Source organism: Chlorocebus sabaeus, chromosome 29, assembly GCF_047675955.1.
Source record: "Chlorocebus sabaeus isolate Y175 chromosome 29, mChlSab1.0.hap1, whole genome shotgun sequence".
Lineage (NCBI taxonomy): Eukaryota > Metazoa > Chordata > Mammalia > Primates > Cercopithecidae > Chlorocebus > Chlorocebus sabaeus.
Window position 1 is genome coordinate 16,271,168 of NC_132932.1, and position 19,686 is coordinate 16,290,853.

General features: G+C 53.2%; 1 protein-coding gene across 2 annotated transcripts; it reads left to right on the forward strand.

Moving 5' to 3' along the window:
• Positions 1-627: 627 nt before the first annotated feature.
• On the forward strand, positions 628-17,990 carry IDH2 (isocitrate dehydrogenase (NADP(+)) 2). 2 transcript variants are annotated; one of them, XM_007990395.3, is made up of 11 exons: positions 628-860; positions 10,443-10,534; positions 11,431-11,596; positions 13,295-13,455; positions 13,540-13,683; positions 14,430-14,566; positions 14,744-14,895; positions 16,612-16,724; positions 16,894-16,991; positions 17,085-17,177; positions 17,617-17,990. In XM_007990395.3, exons 1-11 carry the CDS (start codon positions 746-748, stop codon positions 17,702-17,704), a joined length of 1,359 nt encoding a protein of 452 aa, XP_007988586.1. In that variant the 5' UTR covers positions 628-745; the 3' UTR covers positions 17,705-17,990. The 2 variants fall into 2 exon arrangements, with proteins under 2 accessions (XP_007988586.1, XP_007988587.1); XM_007990396.3 differs by lacking the exons at positions 10,443-10,534; positions 11,431-11,596 and having other exon boundaries at positions 633-860.
• Positions 17,991-19,686: the final 1,696 nt, after the last annotated feature.

Below are 19,686 nucleotides of genomic sequence, written 5' to 3' on the forward strand. Positions count from 1 at the left end.
CCAGAGTAGCTGGGATTGCAGGCGCACCACCATGCCCGGCTAATTTTTGTATTTGTAGTAGAGACGGGGTTTTCATTATGTTAGCCAGGCTGGTCTCGAACTCCCGACCTCAAGTGATCCGCCTGCCTCGACCTCCCAAAAGTTCTAGGATTACAGCCTTGAGCCACCGCGCCCGTCCCAAAGTGGGATTTCAACTCTCTACACCAGCTGGACGCGACAGCGGACTCGCCGGTGGTCTTGGCTCAAGAATGCAGCAGCCGCGCTGGGCTAATGCGCCTTGGAGTTCCGCCCTGCAGGCGAGGGAAGCAAGGGTTCGCTCAGATTGACCTTTGGGTTTAAGCTAAAGCGCCAGTAACTGACATCCAGGTTTACATGGGGCATCCTGGAGAGGGTCAGCCTCGCAAGCGGCTCTGCTAATCACCCAGCCCCGATTCCGCTAGCGGGTGCCGGTAGGTCTCACGCCTGTAGCTCCTGCAGAGCTGGGCTTTCAGCAGCGCCCACAGAAGCACCGGCCGGGCCCGGCCTCTGGGTCCCGGCTCCCGCGGGACCCTGGAGGCGTCGGAGGCCCTGGCCCCGCCTCCTCCCCGGCAAGGCCCAATGGGGCGGCGGGCCCGGCAGCCCCGCCCCGGTGGTGTCCGCTCGGCCCGCGCCAGCCAGGCCCAGCGTTAGCCCGCGGCAAGGCAGCTGGGAGGAGCGGCGCGCGCTCTGACCTCTCCCGCCCTGCTCTTTCGCTCTCCTGCTTGGGATGGCCGGCTACCTGCGGGTCGTGCGCTCGCTCTGCAGAGCCTCAGGCTCGCGGCCGGCCTGGGCGCCGGCGGCCCTGACAGCCCCCACCTCGCAAGAGCAGACGCGGCGCCACTGTGAGTGCCGCGCGGAGGGTCCAGGCGGGCGCGCGCCCCCAGCTGCGACGTGGCGGCTTCCCAGGCTGGGGCCGGGGAGCGCGTCCAGCCAGCCCGCAGCCAGGGGACGGCGGGGCCGGGCGCACAAAGGGCCGGGGGGCAGCTTCGCTCCGCACTCCCCCGCCTGGAGCTTCCCGGCCGGGCCAGGCGGTGGGGTGGGGACTTGAGGGACGGTGGCAACTGGTGGCCCGGGCGATGGCCAGTTCTGCGCGGGCGGGGGCTCGGGGCTGCCGCGCGCCCCTAGGTATTTCGGGAGGGGGTCCTGAGAGTGTCCGGGACCCGAAGGGTGGCCTGCCCGCCCTGCGCACCTGGAACGAGACTAGCACCCGCTGGGGGCTGGAGCACCCCGCGCGCTCCCCTGGCGAGAAGGAGGGTCGTGGCGCGGCCCCTGCTCAGACAAAGGCTGGGAGGCGGGAGGCATGCACTTCCCCTTCCTTTTCAGCCAGGCGCACGCTGATACCAGGCCCACGTCAGCTATTTTTGGAGCCTTTTACACACAGCTGGAGGAGCGTCCTTTTTAATTTTCCCCTTTTGTTTGGCCGCCCCCACCCCCACCCCTTCGCCTTCATCGCTGCACTTGAGGCTCCATCCTAGGGCCTCTCCTTGACTTGACCTGCCTTGGCAGGCACATGCCCTCCCTGCCTGGCTCACTCGCCGCAGAGATCTGGCAGCCCGCGCAAAATGTCACTTTGCGGAATTGTTCCCACGGCTTCTGGGTGCCCTTAGCTCCCTGCTTAGGAGAGAAGACAGTAGTTGGGTCGTAATAAGCAAGACTTAACCCGAGCCTCCGTTACCAACGCAGGCTGCCTTGCCTGGCGTGTGGGCATCGGCCTGCCCCCTCACCCTGGCTACCCAACACAGCTACAAAAGGCAGGGAACAATGTAGGTCCCTTGGCCCTGTCTGATGCCTGTTGTCATGGAAACCCCTATCCTAATCTGGCCAGGAGCCCCCTGCAGTGAGCCAGGAGAGTGAGGAAGAGGGGGTGGGGCCCGCTGGCCCTGGCCTGGCCAGAGGAGGTAATGGTTAACCGGATTGTGGGAGCAGCTGACTAGAGCTGGGGGGTAGGGAGGCTTGGGCCCCAGTCCTGCCTCCCCTGCCAAGGAGAAAGGGGCATGTCTGCTTTTGTACCTCTGGGAATCTGTCTCAGGGATCAGCCCAGCAACTCCCAGGTTCCAAGTGCCCCAGGCCCCTAAGATTCCCATATAGCACACCACCTTTAGCAAAAATACGGTGGAAGTGAGCTACAATCTTTAATTCTCCCTTCTTTTCTGCCTTGATGGTAAAAAAAGAAACAAAACAACACAAAAAACACAAAACAGGAACACAAAGCCCCTTTTAAGGGTCCTGAATTTGGATGCAGAAAAAGCAGTCAGTTGCGGGTCCTTCTAGAAGTCCCCATGTGGGTTGGTTATGAATGGGGAAATTGCTTGGTTTTTGAGTTGGACATCAGACTATATACAGTTGCGACTCTGCCAACTTGTTACCTGGCAACGCAGCTGGAGACAGAATACTTGGCATTCCCCTTGATGACAAGGAAAGAGTATTTTTGGGCTAAAAGAGCCCCGTGTCTTTGCTGCCTGGTAATTCCTGCACGCATCTTTTCCTATTTTGCAACACCATAGGCTTAGCGACTGCTGGTGATGTTTCTGGTAAGTTAGAGCTTGGGGCAGTGGGGGCCAGTTCTGTGAACCGCCTGGTGGGAGAATTACTTATCTAACCTTCCTTTACTCCACTCCTAACCCAGAAATTTCTTAGTTCTTGCCCCTTAAGTGTGCAGATCTTTCTGCCATGTCAGATAAGGCCCTAGCTGCCCTGCCAGAGCTGATTTGGGTGGTTGTGTTTAGGCCTAGTAGGTACTGAGGAAAAGCCTCTTTGGAATGGCTGAGGCCTGCTCCCAGGTCTTCTGTGTGAAGTTGAGGGCTCTTGGGCTGGTTCCATTCAGGGTATGAGGTGCTGGAAACTGCTCTTGGATTACTGGAAGCTGGAGTCTATGGCCTTCTCTGGGGTTTATACTCTGTAAACCCATGTTAAAAATACCAGCAGATTACAAATATTAGTACACTGTAGGTTGTAAGCTTCTGCAGGGCATGGGGCCCAGCGCTGGTGAGAGATGCCACCTGTGTACATCTGGTGCAGGCTGCTGGTAAGAACTCACTGGCCCCTGTGTGGCAATGCATACCAGATGAGTGAGAGGGGAGGAAGCACATTCAGTGAAACAGAAGATGAGGGCAGGGAAGCCCTGACCACAGATGGCATTGACTTCAACTTGACCTTTATTTATGTCTTTGACAAAAGTAGTGTACTACTTTGTGCCAGACACCATGCCGGGTGCTGGGGATAGAGCTGGAAATGAAACCAGCAGAGACTCTTTCAAAATCCTTAGGAGCTCGAATTCTGATGTGGGAGGGGGCAGACAGTAAACAAGATAGATGTTGACTAGTGTGATATATGGGTACAAAAGCTAAGGAAGGCCAGGCACTGTGGCTCACACCTGTAATCCCAGCACTTTGGGAGGCTGAGGTGGGAGGATTGCTTGAGGCTGGGAACTCCAGACCAGCCTGGACAATATAGTGAGACCCTGTCTCTACAAAAATAAAAAATAAAATTAGCCAGGCACAATGGTGCGTGTCTGTAGTCTTAGCTACTCAGGAGGATCACTTGAGCCCAGGAGGTCAAGGCTGCAGTGAGGTATGATTGTGCCACTGCACTCTAACCTGGGTGACAAAGCAAGACCCTGCCTCCGCTCCCCGCAAAAAAGAGAAGAGCTAAGGAGAAAAAGACAAGAAAGGTGTGCACAAAAGTTTGGATAGGGCAGCCAGAAAAGTCCTCACTGAAGGAATCACTGAGGAGGGGAGGAAGCAGGCCATTTTCTGGAAGCAGGGGAAGAGGGACTTGCAGGTGTCAAGGGCATGATGGAGGAGCAGAGAGGATGGTGTGAAGGCTGGCTCAGCAGGCACCAGGTTGAGTGACGGGATGAGGTTTGGCAGTGGGGTCTGTAGAGGGCTCACAGGCCATTTTTGAGAACGTTGGCTTTTACTTTGCAGGGTTTTGAGAGAAGTGCCGTGATCTGATTTCCATCTTATCAGGAGCATTCTAGCTTCAGGACCTGGCAAGAAGCTAGGTCCTGGATGGTGGCACTGGGGATGGTGAAGAAGTGGTTGGATTCTGGATATATTTTAAAGGAAGTGCCAGTAGTGGGGAAAGGTTCCAGTTCAGGAGATTTTACATAACAATCTAGATACGCAGCAGGCACTCACTCATGGCAAGGATGGGCTTGTCTGAGGGTGGCTTCTGGTTTTGGTGGTTTGGATATGGATATGAGAGAAGGGAAGGAATGAAGGATGACACCAAGGAAACTACTAGAGTTTGTTCCAAAATGGCTGTTCTGGCCCGGTGGGGTGGCTCCCAGGACTTTGGGAGGCTGAGGCGGGCGGATCACTTGGGGCCAGCAGTTCGAGACCTTCTTGGCCACCATGGTGAAACCCCGTCTCTACTAAAGATACAAAAATTAGCTGGGTGTGGTGGCGGGTGCCTGTAATCCCAGCTACTCAGGAGGCTGAGGCAGGAGAATTGCTTGAACTCGGGAGGTGGAGGTTGCAGTGAGCCAAGATCACACCACTGCACTCCAGCGTGGGCGATGAGTGAGACTCTGTCTCAATAAATACATACATACATAAAATAAATTATACAAAATTGCTGTCCAGCCTTCTTGAGCCCCCAGGAATTGGAACCTTTCCCCACTCTCTGATCCTTTGCTGGGAGGTGCTGACTGAACAGCCTCTCTGCTGAGAGCATGGGTCGGAATGTGGAGGGAGCAGTTATGCCTGGGGCTGGCTACCTGTGACTGGACCTCTAGCCTCCTGCTGGGAGCAGCAGGAAGCTAGGGATGGGTTTTGAAATCCTTACTTGGTATTGGGTGCTAGGAGCCCCAGACTCGGCCTAAAGGGCCTCTGGTGAGTGGTGTAATTCCATCTTGCCCTCTCGCCAAGAGACCAGTGTTTGTGCAATGCATCAGCTGAAGATTCATGGTGGCTGTCACTTCGGAGGTTTTCAGGGAGGCCTAGCTGCTGCTCCATGCATTTCAGGTAGCTTGTCACCACTTGTCTCCCAGAGAAGGACAGACCATGGCTGTATCTCCACCATACAGGCTGAACAGCAGACAGGGGTCTCAAACTCCAGTGCCCTGGGCCACACTGGAGGGCACTTAGCGGTCATGGAATGAAGGGAGAGGCCCCCCTCAGCCCAGCCCGTCCTTGCCATGAGTGAGTGCCTGCTGCATATCTAGATTTTTATATAAAATCTCCTGATTTTATTTTGACTGCTTGAAATTTTTATTATTTTGGAAAAAAAGTATAAAACTTACCATGTTAATCATTTTTCAGTGTACAGTATTGTTGAGTACATTCACACTGTTGTGCGACCATTGCCACCATCCATCACCAGAACTTTGTCACCTTGCAAAACTGAAACTCTCTACCCATTAAACAGCACCTCCCTATTTCCGGCCCCCAGTCCCTGGCAACCACCATTTTACTTTCTGTTTCTATGAATTTGACTATTCTGGGTACCTCATGTAAGTAGAATCATATGGTATTTGACTTTTGTGACTGGTTTATTTTACGTAGCATAATGCCCCCCAGGTTCATCCACTTTGTAGCAGGTGTCAGAATCTCCCACCTTTTCAAGGCTGAATCATATTCCATTGTAGATACAGTAGTCCCCCTTATCCTTGGAGGATGCATTTCAAGACCCCCAGTGGATACCTGAAACTGCAGAGCCTGTAGATACTGTGTTTTTTCCTATGCATACAGATCTATGATAAAGTTTAATTTATGAATTAGGGACAGTAAGAGATTAGCAATAATACTAGTAATAAAATAGAACAATTATAACAATATACTATAATGAAAGTTACATGAATGTAGTCTCTCTTAAAATATCTTATTGTACTGTACTCACCTATTTTTGGACTATGGTTGACTGTGGGTAACTGGCACCACAGGTAACTGACGTCATGGAAATAAAACCTTGGATAAGGGGGGACTGTATCACATTGTCTTTATCCATTCATCTGTGATGGACACGTGGGTTGCTTCTCCCTTTTGCTATTGTGAACATTGCTGCTATGAATGTGGGCATACATGTATCTCTTTCAGACCCCGCTTTCAGTTTTTTTTGAATGTATATCCAGAAGCAGAATTGCTGGATCATAATAGTAATTCTTTTTCTTTTAGCTGAGGAACACCCATACTGTTTTCCACAGCAGCTGCACCATTTCACATTCCTACCAACAGGGCACAATATTTCCAATTTCTCCACATCCTTGCCAGCACTTTATTTTCTGTTTTTTTGTTTTTTTTTTTGTTTTTTTTCCCCCCAATAGTAGCTATTTTAGTGGTTGTGAGGGGATAGTGGGGTGGTATCTCATTATGGTTTTGATTTGCATTTCCCTAATGATTAGTGATGTTGAGCATCTTTTCATGTGCTTGTTGGCCATTTGTGTATCATCTTTGGACTTGAAATGTCTGTTTAAGTCTTTTGTCCATTATATTTATTTATTTCCTGTTACCCAGGCTAGAGTGCAGTGGCGTGATCTCTGTTCACTGCAACCTCCACCTCCTGGGTTCAAGCAGTTCTCCTGCCTCAGTCTCCCAAATAGCTGGGACTACGGATGTGTGTCACCACACCAGGCTAATTTTTTTTCTATTTTTAGTAGAGACAGAGTTTCACCATTGTGGCCAGGCTGGTCTTGAACTCCTGACCTCAAGTGATCTGCCCACCTCGGCCTCCCAAAGTGTTGGGATTACAGGAGCGAGCCACAGTGCCCAGCCAGTCTTTCGTCCATGTTAACAAGGAGTTATTTGTTTTATTGTTGAGATTTACTGATTTTTAAAACTTGGCCACCAGGTAAGATTTTTTTTTAAAAACCACTACCTGGAACAAGCAGAACAAGTCTCTGCTGGCCTCGGCTCGTGTGTTTTAGGCATTCAGTATCCCAGTGGGGTACTGGATAAGTGCTTAGTTAGCACTTACCGGTGAGTAAATAAGCAGGTCCCATGGTCCCTGAGGGTTGACACACCAGGTCTTTGATCTTGACCTTGAACTCTCCTAGCCATGCCTGCCTGAAGGCCAACCGTGGAGCCCAGGCTGAGGCTGAAACCTGTAAAACTGGCCCCAAGTGAGTCTCTTCTTAGGGCTCCAGATTATGATAGTTCATTTTTTTTTGTTTTAAAACAAATTTGATTAGCTGTCCTCAAATGAACTCATAGGAGATGCTCCCCAGAACTAAACTAGCTCTACAACAGCTCAGCGGAGTTTCTGCAGGTTCTGCAGCTCTTTCCACTCAAGCTTTAGAGAAAAGTGAAAGAATATTGTAGATTGGGTTCAAAATCCCCATCGCATCTTGGGAAAGGCGGCAGAGCCAGCAGCAGCCAGCCACCTTTTGTTCTCTAGGGAATGAAACAGTTCAAGGCTGTGTTTGTGTTCTGCTTCCCTACATCTGACCCACAGGTCTTCTAGAGACTGCATTTGGGTCAGGGACCTGGGTTCTATCTTGCCTCTGATGCAGACCACACTCTCTGAGTCTCATTATTCCCCCTAAATGATCTCTAAGATTATTTTTAGATTAAAAACAAAACAAAACAAAACACCTCTTTGCATGTCTTTGAAAAGTGAGTTGTTTGAGGTCTGTTAGGCTTTAGTCACTTTTGTTTTAAATGTGCCATGGTGGTTTCTAGGCCTGCTTTTCACAGGTATTCTGTCCCTTGTCAACTTAGCAGTTGTCAGTTCTTCCAACTTCTTTTCTTTCCTTTCCTTTACCTTCCCTTCCCTTCCCTTCCCTCCCCTTCTCCCCTCCCCTTCTCCCCTCCCCTTCTCCCCTCCCCTTCTCCCCTCCCCTTCTCCCCTCCCCTTCTCCCCTCCCCTTCTCCCCTCCCCTTCTCCCCTCCCCTTCTCCCCTTCCCTCCCCTTCTCTTCTCTTTCTTTTCTTTTTGATGGAATCTCGCTCTGTTGCCCAGGCTGGAGTGCAGTGGCGTGATCTCGGCTCACTGCAACCTCCGCCTCCCTGGTTCAAGCGATTCTCCTGCCTCAGCCTCCCCCGTAGCTGGGATTACAGGCACATGCCACCACGCCCGACTAATTTTTGTATTTTTAGTACAGATGGAGTTTCACCATGTTGGCCAGGCTGGTCTTGAACTCCTTACCTTCAGTGATCCACCTGCCTCAGCCTCCCAAAGTGCTAGGATTACAGGCGTGAGCCATTGCACCCAGCCCCAACGCAGTGTTTTCAGATAAGCATTCTCTTCCCTTCATCTGATTTGCTGTGTCTAATCTAGAGTGGAGCTGGAAGACACATCACTACGTTTCTAAGGACTGTGTGTAACACAAGAGTAAGCAGGTTGTAAGTGAGGCTGAGGAGTGCTGCTTTGGGGGAAGGGCACAGCTCTCAGCCATCCTGTTCCGAGCTGGTGAGATTTCCCTGTGACTGAAGTTTTAGTAGATCTTGTTCCCTGCTCTGCAGTTGCTGCTTCTTCCCAGGCTGTGGGCAGAGGAGCAGGCTGGTGCTCTGGTGCCCCTGTCTGCTGCAGGCTGAGGTTCAACAAACCTTGTCCAAGGCAGCTGTACTGATTCATTGTTAGGTGGCTAGTTCCTGAGCTTTCTTTGAAATGCACTTACCATTCTGTTGGGTTTTCCTGCAAGTCAGACTCTCCTTCAGTAGCATCTCCTGCTCCCTACCCTCCATTGTCTCCTTGGACCTCTGATCAGCCCCTCATTGAGTCCTTTGATGCTTCTCTGGTAGGACTGACTGACCTGCGTCGACTGGGATCAAGGGTTCAGAGTTCCATTCGCAGGTGCTGTAAGCCTGTCCTTCCTGTTGAATAAGATCAGAGTCCTCGTGGCTCTGCTGTTTTCAAGCTCTGTAACCTTGGGCAGTAAGCTATTAACCTCTCTGAGCCTCAGTTTCCCACATTTAAAATGGAGATAACGGCCAGGTGTGGTGGCTCATGCCTGTAATCCCAGCACTTTGGGAGGCCAAGGCAGGAGGATCACCTGAGGTTAGGAGTTCCAGACCAGCCTGGCCAACATGGCAAAACCCCGTCTCTACTAAAAATACAAAAATTAGCCAGAGCTGTTGGCATGTGCCTGTAATCCCAGCTACTCGGGAAGCTGAGACAGGAGAATCGCTTAAACGTGGGAGGCGGGCAGAGGTTGCAGTGAGCCGAGATCGCGCCATTGCATTCCAGCCTGGGCGACAGAGCAAAGACTCTGTCACAAAAAATAAAAATAAAAATAAAAAAATAAATAAAATGGAGGTAATGATATCTCCTTGGGGTTATTTTTGGGATTAAATGGAATCACATTATATACCATTGGTACCCTGTAAGGCACATAGTAGGCACTCAATACCTATCTATATACCATTTCCTTTATCACTACAAGTTAGTTAAGGGCTCTTGGGTTGCAAGCAACAGACAAAGTGACTGGTTAACTTGGAGAGGATTTTATTATGAGCTACACAGGGTAGCTCTTAGAATTGCAGGGAAAACTGTAAAGAACTAAGTCTTGGACAAAAGAAATATCTAGGCATGGGCGTGTAGCTCCAGCTGCTAGGGAGGCTGAGGTGCAAAAAATAGCTGGGTGTGGTGGCATGCGCCTGTAGTCCCAGCTATGTGGGAGGTTGTGGTCGGAGCATCACTTGAGGCCAGGAGGTCGCTGCTGCAGTAAGCTATGATGGCATCAGTGCATTCCAGCTGGATCAACAGAACAGGACCCTGCCAAGAAAGAGAGAGAGAGAGAGAGAAAGGGAGGACTGAAGGACAGGAAGGAAGGAAGGAAAGAAAGGAAAGGAAGTAAGTGAGGATGGATCCAGGTGCTCTAAACCAGCAGTTACCAAACTTTTTGGCACCAGGGGCCAGTTTCATGGAAGACAATTTTTCCATGGGTGGCAGGGTGGTGGGCAGCGGGGATGGTTTTGGGATGATGCAGGTGCATTACGTTTATTGTGCACTTTATTTCTATTATTATTACATTGTAATATATAATGAAAAAATTATATAGCTCACCATAATGTACAATCGGGGGGAGCCCTGAGCTTGTTTTCCTGCAACTAGACAGTCCCATCGGGAGGTGCTGGGAGACAGTGACATCATCACGCATTAGATTCTCATAAGGAGCACGCAACCTAGATCCCTTGTGTGCGCAGTTCCCAGGCATGAGCTCAGGTGGTAGTGCTCACTCGCCTGCTGCTCTCCTCCTGCTGTGTGGCCCAGTTCCTAACAGTCCATGTACCTGCATTAAAGGCTGTGGCCTGGTCTGCTGACCTCTCTCCAGAGCCCACGGTACTAGTCCATGGCCTGGGAGTTGGGGGCCCCTGCTCTAAGCAGTCAGGGAGCTGATTTGCAGACGGGGGAGTGGACGCTGGGCCATTGGAGCCCTGGCTTTCTGCCACCGTCTCCTGGTGAAGGGCGGGCCTGGCCGGGAGGAGAGGGCGCCCCACTCCAGCCTCCCCAGGGGCATGATGCACTGTGTGTCCCCACTTCTAGATGCTGACAAAAGGATCAAGGTGGCAAAGCCTGTGGTGGAGATGGATGGTGATGAGATGACCCGTATTATTTGGCAGTTCATCAAGGAGAAGGTAGTGCCCCGTCCCGAAGTGGGTGGCTCTCCAGGCGGGCTGGCCAGGGAGTGTTCTGTCCCACAGGGTCTCCTGGACTGCAGGTCCCTAGGACTCCCCCGTTGTCCTGGTTGGGCAGCAGCAGCAGTTTCTCCCCCTCTGTCTACCCTTCTTTCACATCTGTTCCGCTAATTGTTCGGAAGTCGTCAGGCGGGGGCCTGTCCCCAGCAGTCTTGTGTTGTGCTGGTGCCAAATCCCACACGTTGTGTCAACTTTGAGCAGCTTCAAGGTTAATCCTGTATCATTTCCGTCTTGATCCCCTGCATTTTACCTCACTTCTTGAAAAGGAGTGAAAGGGAAAGAGGGCTGGTGTGCAGGGCAGTGCCCGGCCTGCAGCTGTGGTGAGCCGCCCTGGCAAAGGGGTCCCAGTGTGGCTACTTGGCGTCTCCAAAGTTGCCGTGGTCTGTGTATGTCCAGGAGAGCATGCAGTCCTTATGAAGGCGCCACACTGTGCATTCATGGGACACAGGTTGAGAACGGCCACTTCTGATTGTCAGATCTCAAAGCACTTGAGGAGAGGAGGAGACCAGTTGTATGGAGAAATCTAGATGTACTTGGGGTTGGGGTTTGGCTGAGTTGGTGGGCTGTGTGAGGTGGGCGGGCAGATAGGCACAATGGGGGAAGAACCCTCCAAAAGGCTGCGGCCTGGCCTGCCGACCTCTGTCCAGAGCCCCAGCCTCTGCCAGCTCTGGCCAGGCCCCACTGAGAAATGGCTGGCTCCAGCTTTCTGCTGCGCCCCTCCACTCATCCCTGTTCTGACTGTCTCCTGCTGTGGCCTGCAGACTTCCTGTGCTGCCCTTTGTTGTCGTGTCCCTGAATCGCTGGGGTGACGCCTTGCTCTGGCCCTCTGTCCCCAGCTCATCCTGCCCCACGTGGACATCCAGCTAAAGTATTTTGACCTCGGGCTCCCAAACCGTGACCAGACCGATGACCAGGTCACCATTGACTCTGCATTGGCCACCCAGAAGTACAGTGTGGCTGTCAAGTGTGCCACCATCACCCCTGATGAGGCCCGTGTGGAAGGTGCGAGGGTGTGGAGGTGGGCGGGCCGGGGAGGGTCACAGGCTTCTCCCACCTGCCTCTCCAGACTTGGGGTGGGGCAGTTGGCCATGTCACTCATCTCGGGACTGGGAGGTTGGGAGGCTCCGGAGCTGGGGCTTTCCTGAGGCCAACTGCACCTGAGGCTAGTCTCCCTGTGTGTGCCTGGTGGACAGTGGGGCCTCAGAGGTCACTGTTGATGAGGCTGGGGCAGGCATGGGAAAGGGGCTGGCCTCAGGTTCCACAGTTAGGGCACAGCAGAGCTGAGGACAGAATCCACGTCTTCCATCTCCCAGGACAGTGGTGTTTCTGTTGCACTCTATGGCTCTGACAGTGGTAGGTGTCATTGGTGACAGGGCTGAGGAGGAGGAAGGTAATGCTGATGTGGTCACAGTAATGATGGCTTCTTTGGGCAGCAGTCCATTCTGGCGTGGACAATCTTGCAGGCAGGTTTGCAGAGAGATTGTGCAGAGGAGGTCTGTGTGTAAGGCCTGTGTCCTTCAGAGCCTCAGCAGCCTCTGGGGCATCGCTATTGCCCTCCTGCCGCTGGCTTGGCCTTGCAGGTCTGCCCCTGTCCCCATGGTCATGCAGGATCACTGAGAGGTGCCCCCACCAGGCCTGGACTGGCTTCTGGTCCTTGGCTGTTGTGGCCGCTCTCAAGGGTTCCATGAAGTGACAGCAGTGTGTGGGCAGAGAGGCCAGGTTTGGATAATTCGAGAAAGGATGGTTGAGGAGTTTTCTGAGCTCTCTCTTCCCACTTTCCACAGTCGGAGGGAGCGGGCGGGAAGCACTCAAGATACATCTGCAAACTCCCCAGGCCTGCCCCTGTCCTGCAGCTCATGCCTGACCCACAGCACTGGGATCATTTGAGTGCTGAGCTCTTCATTTCACCTGAACCCTGGGAGTTATGCATCCCTGTTTATGGACAAGGCAGGAGAGGGTCACAGCCTTAGGAACTGGGGCGGCGTTGGGGCCAGGACCGGAGCATGTGGGGTGGGCAGTGTGTTGTCAGGCTTCGTCAGACAAGCCCTTCTCCCGGACTGTACTCCCTCCATGTGTGACGTGGGAATCATAATGGCCAACAGAGCACTTAGCATGGACTGGGCACCGTTCTAGGCCCTTTACACACGAGCTCATTTAGTCCTTACGACAACACTTAGGGTAGGTATTTTTCCAGTAATTTTCTTTTACAGCTTCAGTTGAATCACTTTTGTAAACCTCACCATTAAAATTGGCAGACTTGGCTCACGCCCGTAATCCCAGCACTTTGGGAGGCTGAGGCAGGCAGATCACCTGAGGTTGGGAGGTCGAGACCAGCCTGACCAACGTGGAGAAACCCCGTCTCCACTAAAAATACAAAATTAGCTGGGTGTGGTGGCTCATGCCTGTAATCCCAGCTACTCGGGAGGCTGAGGCAGGAGAACTGCTTGAACCCGGGAGGCGAAGGTTGTGTTTTGAGCCGAGATCGCGCCATTGCGCTCCAGCGTGGGCAATAAGAGCAAAACTCCGTCTTAAAAAAAAAAAATTGGCAGACTCCAGAGCCCACACATTTGCACTCTAGACTCCACTGCCTCCCTCGTGAAGAATTTTAGGACCACCGTCTGGCTGTGTTGTTGCTTGGGGTTCAAATTCTGGTTGAAAGGTGGTGGCTGCAGTGGGACCACTTTATCTCTGTCCTCACAGAGTTCAAGCTGAAGAAGATGTGGAAAAGTCCCAATGGAACTATCCGGAACATCCTGGGGGGGACTGTCTTCCGGGAGCCCATCATCTGCAAAAACATCCCACGCCTCGTCCCTGGCTGGACCAAGCCCATCACCATTGGCAGGCACGCCCATGGCGACCAGGTAGGCCAGGGTGGGAGAGGGGATCCACTGACCTAGGTACCCCCGACTGGAGCTCCTGGCCTAGCCATTCTCTTGTCTCTGCAGTACAAGGCCACAGACTTTGTGGCAGACCGGGCTGGCACGTTCAAAATGGTCTTCACCCCGAAAGATGGCAGCGGTGTCAAGGAGTGGGAAGTGTACAACTTCCCCGCAGGCGGTGTGGGCATGGGCATGTACAACACCGATGAGGTGAGGCTGGCTCCAGCATCCTGGGCCCCTCCTCTCCCAGCTTGTCTCTTCATCTCTGTCTCGTGGTTTTCCTTTCTTCTGTGATGGCCTCATTCTTAGGCCACAAAGAGGCAGAAATGGCCAACAGGGCTGGGCATGGTGGCTCACACTTGTAATCCCAGCACTTTGGGAGGCCGAGGCAGGAGGATTGCTTGAGGCCAGAAGCTTGAGACCAGCCTGGGCAACAGTGAGACCCCATCTCTTGGGAAAAAAAAAAAAAAAGAAGAAAGAAAAGAAGTGGCCACAAACAGCTCCAGGCGTACTCCTGCCTGCTTGGCTACCCTATCAGAAGAGAATGCCTCTTTACCCTCAGTTCCAGCTCAAATGCCAGGTTGAGTCACATGACCACCTCTGAGCCAATCCAGAGGCCCGGGGGAGAAGGGCTTCTGATTGGATAAGCCAGGGACACACTGTCAACCCCAGCGCTAGGCCTGGGAATTAGCCCTGCCCAACCACTAGTCTAAGAACTGGGGAAAAGGCGGTGCTTTCCAAAGCAAAGTTGAGGGACCTCTTGCTCCTGGGAAGTTGAGAGGGAGAGGCTGGGCCAGCAGAAACATCCTGTTCACTGCACGGAGGCTGGTGTTAAACAGTTGTGTGGGCCACAGGGCACCGTTCCTGGAGGTCTGGGCCTTGCCCTGGGAGGTGGGAGGTTGCTGGCAATCTCCAGGCTAGGGCACCACGCCAGGGCCTTGTCTCTCCCACTGCAGTCCATCTCGGGTTTCGCGCACAGCTGCTTCCAGTATGCTATCCAGAAGAAATGGCCGCTGTACATGAGCACCAAGAACACCATACTGAAAGCCTACGATGGGCGTTTCAAGGACATCTTCCAGGAGATCTTTGACAAGTAAAGCCTCATCCATGTACTCCGTGGCCTTTCTTCCCTTCACCCCATGCTGTTCCCATCCTATACCCTGGGGAGGTCACTATTAGAATGCATTTGGCTCAGCTCCGAGGCTCAGGGAGGGATCCCCAGCCTGTCAGCCTTCTGCCCTCTCCCCATAACAGACCTTTTTACTCCCAGGCACTATAAGACCGACTTCGACAAGAATAAGATCTGGTATGAGCACCGGCTCATTGATGACATGGTGGCTCAGGTCCTCAAGTCTTCGGGCGGCTTTGTGTGGGCCTGCAAGAACTATGACGGAGATGTGCAGTCAGACATCCTGGCCCAGGGTATGCTGGGAGGATGCTGCTCTCTGTGGGGGTGGACTGTTGGTCTTCTCTGGCTGGAGGGATTTTCAGACCCTTTTGGTAGAAAACTCTAGTGGAGCAGCAGGACTCATTGCAGGGTCCTCTGTGGACAGCAGGGGGCAAGAGCTCCCTGGCATCTGAGTGAGAGAGGATCACAAATTAGGTTTGGACTGGTGTATTACTGAGGCTGCTCTTAGAGAGAAAAGAGGGCACAGGAATTCCAGGGCTAGGTTGTCAGCCCTAGGTTGCTCCAGTCCATGATGGAGCCTCATGACTCTGATTCCAGTGGGAAAATGGGATCAAGCAGGACTGGAGGTTCTTTAAACTACAGCGAATGCTTTTTGCATAGTGAACCTAATGGATGGAAGAGAATGTCGGGGAAGCCTGCAAACCCCCAAGCCCTAGGGTGTCCTAAAAGACAAATCAGATTGCACTAAAAAGTATAGGTGATGAGGTCAGGAGTTTGAGACCAGCGTGGCCAACATGGCGAAACCCCGTCTCTACTAAAAATGCAAAAAAGTCAGCCAGGTGTGGAGGTGGGCGTGGTGGCAGGCACCTGTAATCCCAGCTACTTGAGAGGCTGAGGCAGGAGAATCTCTTGAATCCCAGAGGCAGAGGTTGCAGTGAGCCGAGATTGCGCCATTGCACTCCAGCCTGGGCAACAAGGGTGAAACTCCGTCTTCAAAAAAAAAAAAAAAAAAAAAATAGGTGAGACCGTTAGAGAAGAACAGCGAGAAATGGGCCAATTGTGTTGGGAACAAGAGCAGGAAAGGTGGTAGGCATGGGAAACAGGCACGACAGAGAGAGTGAAAGAGAAACCTAAGTTTGCCAGGGCAGCTCCTGGTAAGGGGAAAAGGGAAGCCCAGGACGGTTCTGATGAAAAGCAGAGTCTTGTTACTTTGTGTAAACCTTTAGCTTTACTTTGGAAAGTTCAGTGGGGATCCTCTCACCAGCACAATTCCCATGTAGGATAGAAGGATGAAACACCGTGACAGATGAGGCAGAGGCGTGAAAATTAACCTTAAGTGTCTAAGGAATGGTGTGAAGGTGCAGGTAAAATGGAGAAGGGATTGCACACAGCCAAAATTCTTAGAATTCATAGACAAAGCATTTTCCTGTAGATGTTGTCCATGTTTTCTTTCTTCAATCCTTATTTTGGTGTCATGGGGGTGCCTTTGAAGCCCTGGAGCCCTTGACAATAGAAAAGTTTGCTGGAGTTGACATGTGGATTTGGGAACATTCGGAAATTAATCAAAAAGCTTGAAAGTGGCCTAAGAGAGCAGCTGCAAAAGTGATTGTCGGGAAATAGCTAACCACAGCTTTATTGTTTTGCTTGAATGTGCCTCCAGGTCACGAGCCAGGCTGGATGGCAGGCTGTGGGGGACCACAGGACTCTGTGGGGTCTTGGGCCCTATGGGCCACAGGCTGTGGGGTGCCTGGAGCTGGTGACACAGATGGATGTTAATGTGCTGCTGATAGCCACCCTCTAGTGCCCTTCAGCCCTGTGCTGGGCCCTGGAGACCCACAGCAGGGTGGAGAGGCCTGGAACAGTCCTTGTCCTCCCAGTTGCAGTTGGGGGAGGCTGAGTAGAGCCACAAACTGTGCCAGCTACAATATTGGGTTATAGAGGGCAGCAGGGCTCAGCTGGGTGGCCCCAGGAGAGGCAAGGCCCTGAGAGAAAGGCTTTCTACCCTCCAGGCTTTGGCTCTCTTGGCCTGATGACGTCTGTCCTGGTCTGCCCTGATGGGAAGACGATTGAGGCTGAGGCTGCTCATGGGACTGTCACCCGCCACTATCGGGAGCACCAGAAGGTGAGTGCAGGGCATGGGGCCTCACAATGCCCCTCTACCTCTAGCCCACTGGGCTAAGGGCTGGAAGGACGAGCCTGACCCGCCAGTCCCCAGGGGTGGGCAGCTGTATCTGGGCAGCCTCCTTGATAGCTGGCTCGGCTCTTGATCCCCCTGCGACCCCCGTCCCCAGGGCCGGCCCACCAGCACCAACCCCATCGCCAGCATCTTTGCCTGGACACGTGGCCTGGAGCACCGAGGGAAACTGGATGGGAACCAGGACCTCATCAGGTGAGCATGGAGGGAAAGGCCGGAGCTGCTCAGGACAGGCTCTGGGTCCTGCCCTTGCACAGATGGGGTCTCATTCTGCCCCATCCCCCGTAGGTTTGCCCAGACGCTGGAGAAGGTGTGCGTGGAGACGGTGGAGAGCGGAGCCATGACCAAGGACCTGGCGGGCTGCATTCATGGCCTCAGCAAGTGCGTGGCCTGGGGTGGTAGGCAGACCCTGGGGCCAGATGGGAGGAAGCCAGGGAACCCTTCCTAAAGTTCCCCTCATGAGTCAGCTTAGCTGCCACGGGGCCTGGGGCAGGACATATCCATAGCCCCAAGAGATTGCTCAGGCCAGCCTCTGCAGACCCGGCCTAGTGAGTTCCTCCCCATCCCTGAGGCTGGCTGTTCAGAGCTCCTTCTGACCCTGCCCACGCCCCTCTCCCAGCTTCTCTCAGGAGAGCAGTTACCTGGAAAGACAGACCCTACTGGTGCCTGCCAAATCGCTGTGGCCTCATGGCAGTGGCCTATAGCTGGCCTCTGGCCTATAGCCTGGGTGGCAGGAGATGGCTGTTCTGATGCCCAAGCTCAGGCTGTTCCCTGGAAGAGCCTGGAGCCGCCCCTGATGTGAGTGGTGCTCTCTCTGCAGTGTGAAGCTGAACGAGCACTTCCTGAACACCACGGACTTCCTCGACACCATCAAGAGCAACCTGGACAGAGCCCTGGGCAGGCAGTAGAGGGAGGCGCCACCCATGGCTGCAGTGGATGGGCCAGGGCCGAGCCAGCGGGTCCTCCTGAGCACGGCAGAGGGTGAGCCTCACAGCCCCTCTCTGGAGGCCTTTCTAGGGGATTTTTTTGTAAGCGAGATGTTTTTAAAAGCATATGTGTGTTTCCCCTCATGGTGACGTGAGGCAGGAGCAGTGTGTTTTACCTCAGCCAGTCAGTATGTTTTGCATACTGTAATTTATATTGCCCTTGGAACACATGGTGCCATATTTAGCTACTAAAAAGCTCTTCACAAAACTGTCTGCTGTGTTTGTCCCTGAGGGGAGGAGGTAGTGGGACCCTGAGGCAGAGGCCCTGCTAGAGCTGGCAGGTTCCCCTGGGGCAGACCAGAGCACCTCAGGAAGGGGCTGCCACTGCGGGGAGGGGGCAAGGCAGCCCTGGGATCCCGCATTCCACAGGGGCCCCCTGCGGAGCTCTCGGACACTCAGGGCACAGGCCTGTGGGTTCCCTGGAAATTTCTAGCATGATCCAGTTTCCGTGTCCAGTTCTGCATTCTGAGAGTCAATCAGTCCCTGATAGGTTGTCATTGTTTTCTTCGTTGGTTTTAACCTTCTAAACATCTCCAGACCACTTTCTTAGCCTTTCTCTAGGTACTAAAAACAGGTCCTACCCACACCTGCCTCACACTTCTCCTTTCCAAGGCTGGCTGAGTTTGGCGGGGCTTGGGTGTGGGTGAACGAGGGCCCCGCATTGTCTAGGCCAGCGGTTCCCAGGCTTGGGGTCACTTCACCATGCATTGGCAAAACTAGAAAAGTAAGCTTGTGAAAAATTGCTCTCAGCCAGGCATAGTGGTGCACGCCTATAATCCCAGTACTTTGGGAGACTGAGGTGAGTGGATCACTTGAGGCCAGGAGTTCGAGACCAGCCTGGCCAACATGGTGAAACCCCATCTCTACTCAAAATACAAAAATTAGCTGGGCATGGTGATGCGCACCTGTAGTCCCAGCTACTCGGGAGGCTGAGGCAGGAAAATGGCTTGAACCTGGGAGGCAGAAGTTGCAGTGAGGCGAGATTGCACCACTGCACTCCAGCCTGGGTGACAGAGCAAGACTGTCTCAAAAAGAAACAAAAATTGCTCTATGTGCAAGTTCTTTAGCCCCATGTAAAAAGGAAAAATAAAAGTTGCTCTGAAGCTACATATAATTAAAAGGACTGTCTGCTACATAGTAAGTTCTGCAAAGCTTCTACTTTTTGGTGTTAAAATGTCCTGGAGAAGAGTTGTATAATCTTTATAAAGTCCTGGCCAGGTGTGGTGGCTCATGCCTACAGTCCCAGCACTTTGGGAGGCCGGGAGTTTGAGGCTGTAGTGAGCTATGATTGCACCTGAGTAATAGAGTGAGACCCCATCTCTCAAAATCCCATCTTACAAAGTCCCTTTCCTAAATACTGGGGGGACTCCTATGGCTCCTGAAACCTGACCATTGCTGTAGACTGAGTGGCCTTGGAAGGGCTCTAGCCCTCCACCCACACTGGTGACCCCCCGCTTCCTCTTCCTGAGTAATGCCCTGAAACTCTCAGGGCTGTAAGAAGAAATGTGGACTGCTGGCTCCAGCAGGCCCAGCCCCTGGGAAGACGCTCAAGGTTCCCTGCCTCTTCTTGCCTGTCATCAGCACAGGGCTGGCAGCTCTGCTGAATGCAGCCTCGGAAGCCCAGCCTGGCATGGGGAGCTGGCTTCTTTCCTGAAGCCATGTGGGTGGGTAGGGAGGGGAAGCAGCTTTTCTCTGCAAGTGCTGGGAATGCAGGGGCCTTGGCCGGCTTGACTCTTTTGGGCCTGGAGCAGTGGCTGTAGGCGCCTGGCCCTGCAGGTGGCCATTCCAGTGCAGAGGATGGTCTCAGCCTCCCCTGGGCCGCCCCTGGAGAGTGCAGCCCTGCTGTGTGGGGCTGGGAAGTTTTGCTGAGAGTTCCTACTAGGGGTGAGGGCCAGGTCCCCAAG

What these genes read in the sequence shown, in the direction of transcription:
- IDH2 (XM_007990395.3), top strand. Translation starts at nt 746, where the DNA reads ATGGCCGGCTACCTGCGGGTCGTGCGCTCGCTCTGCAGAGCCTCAGGC. An exon ending in AGAGCAGACGCGGCGCCACT is followed by an intron (nt 861 to 10,442) that starts GTGAGTGCCGCG and finishes CCCCACTTCTAG; the next exon opens with ATGCTGACAAAAGGATCAAG. An exon ending in ACTATCGGGAGCACCAGAAG is followed by an intron (nt 16,725 to 16,893) that starts GTGAGTGCAGGG and finishes CCCCGTCCCCAG; the next exon opens with GGCCGGCCCACCAGCACCAA.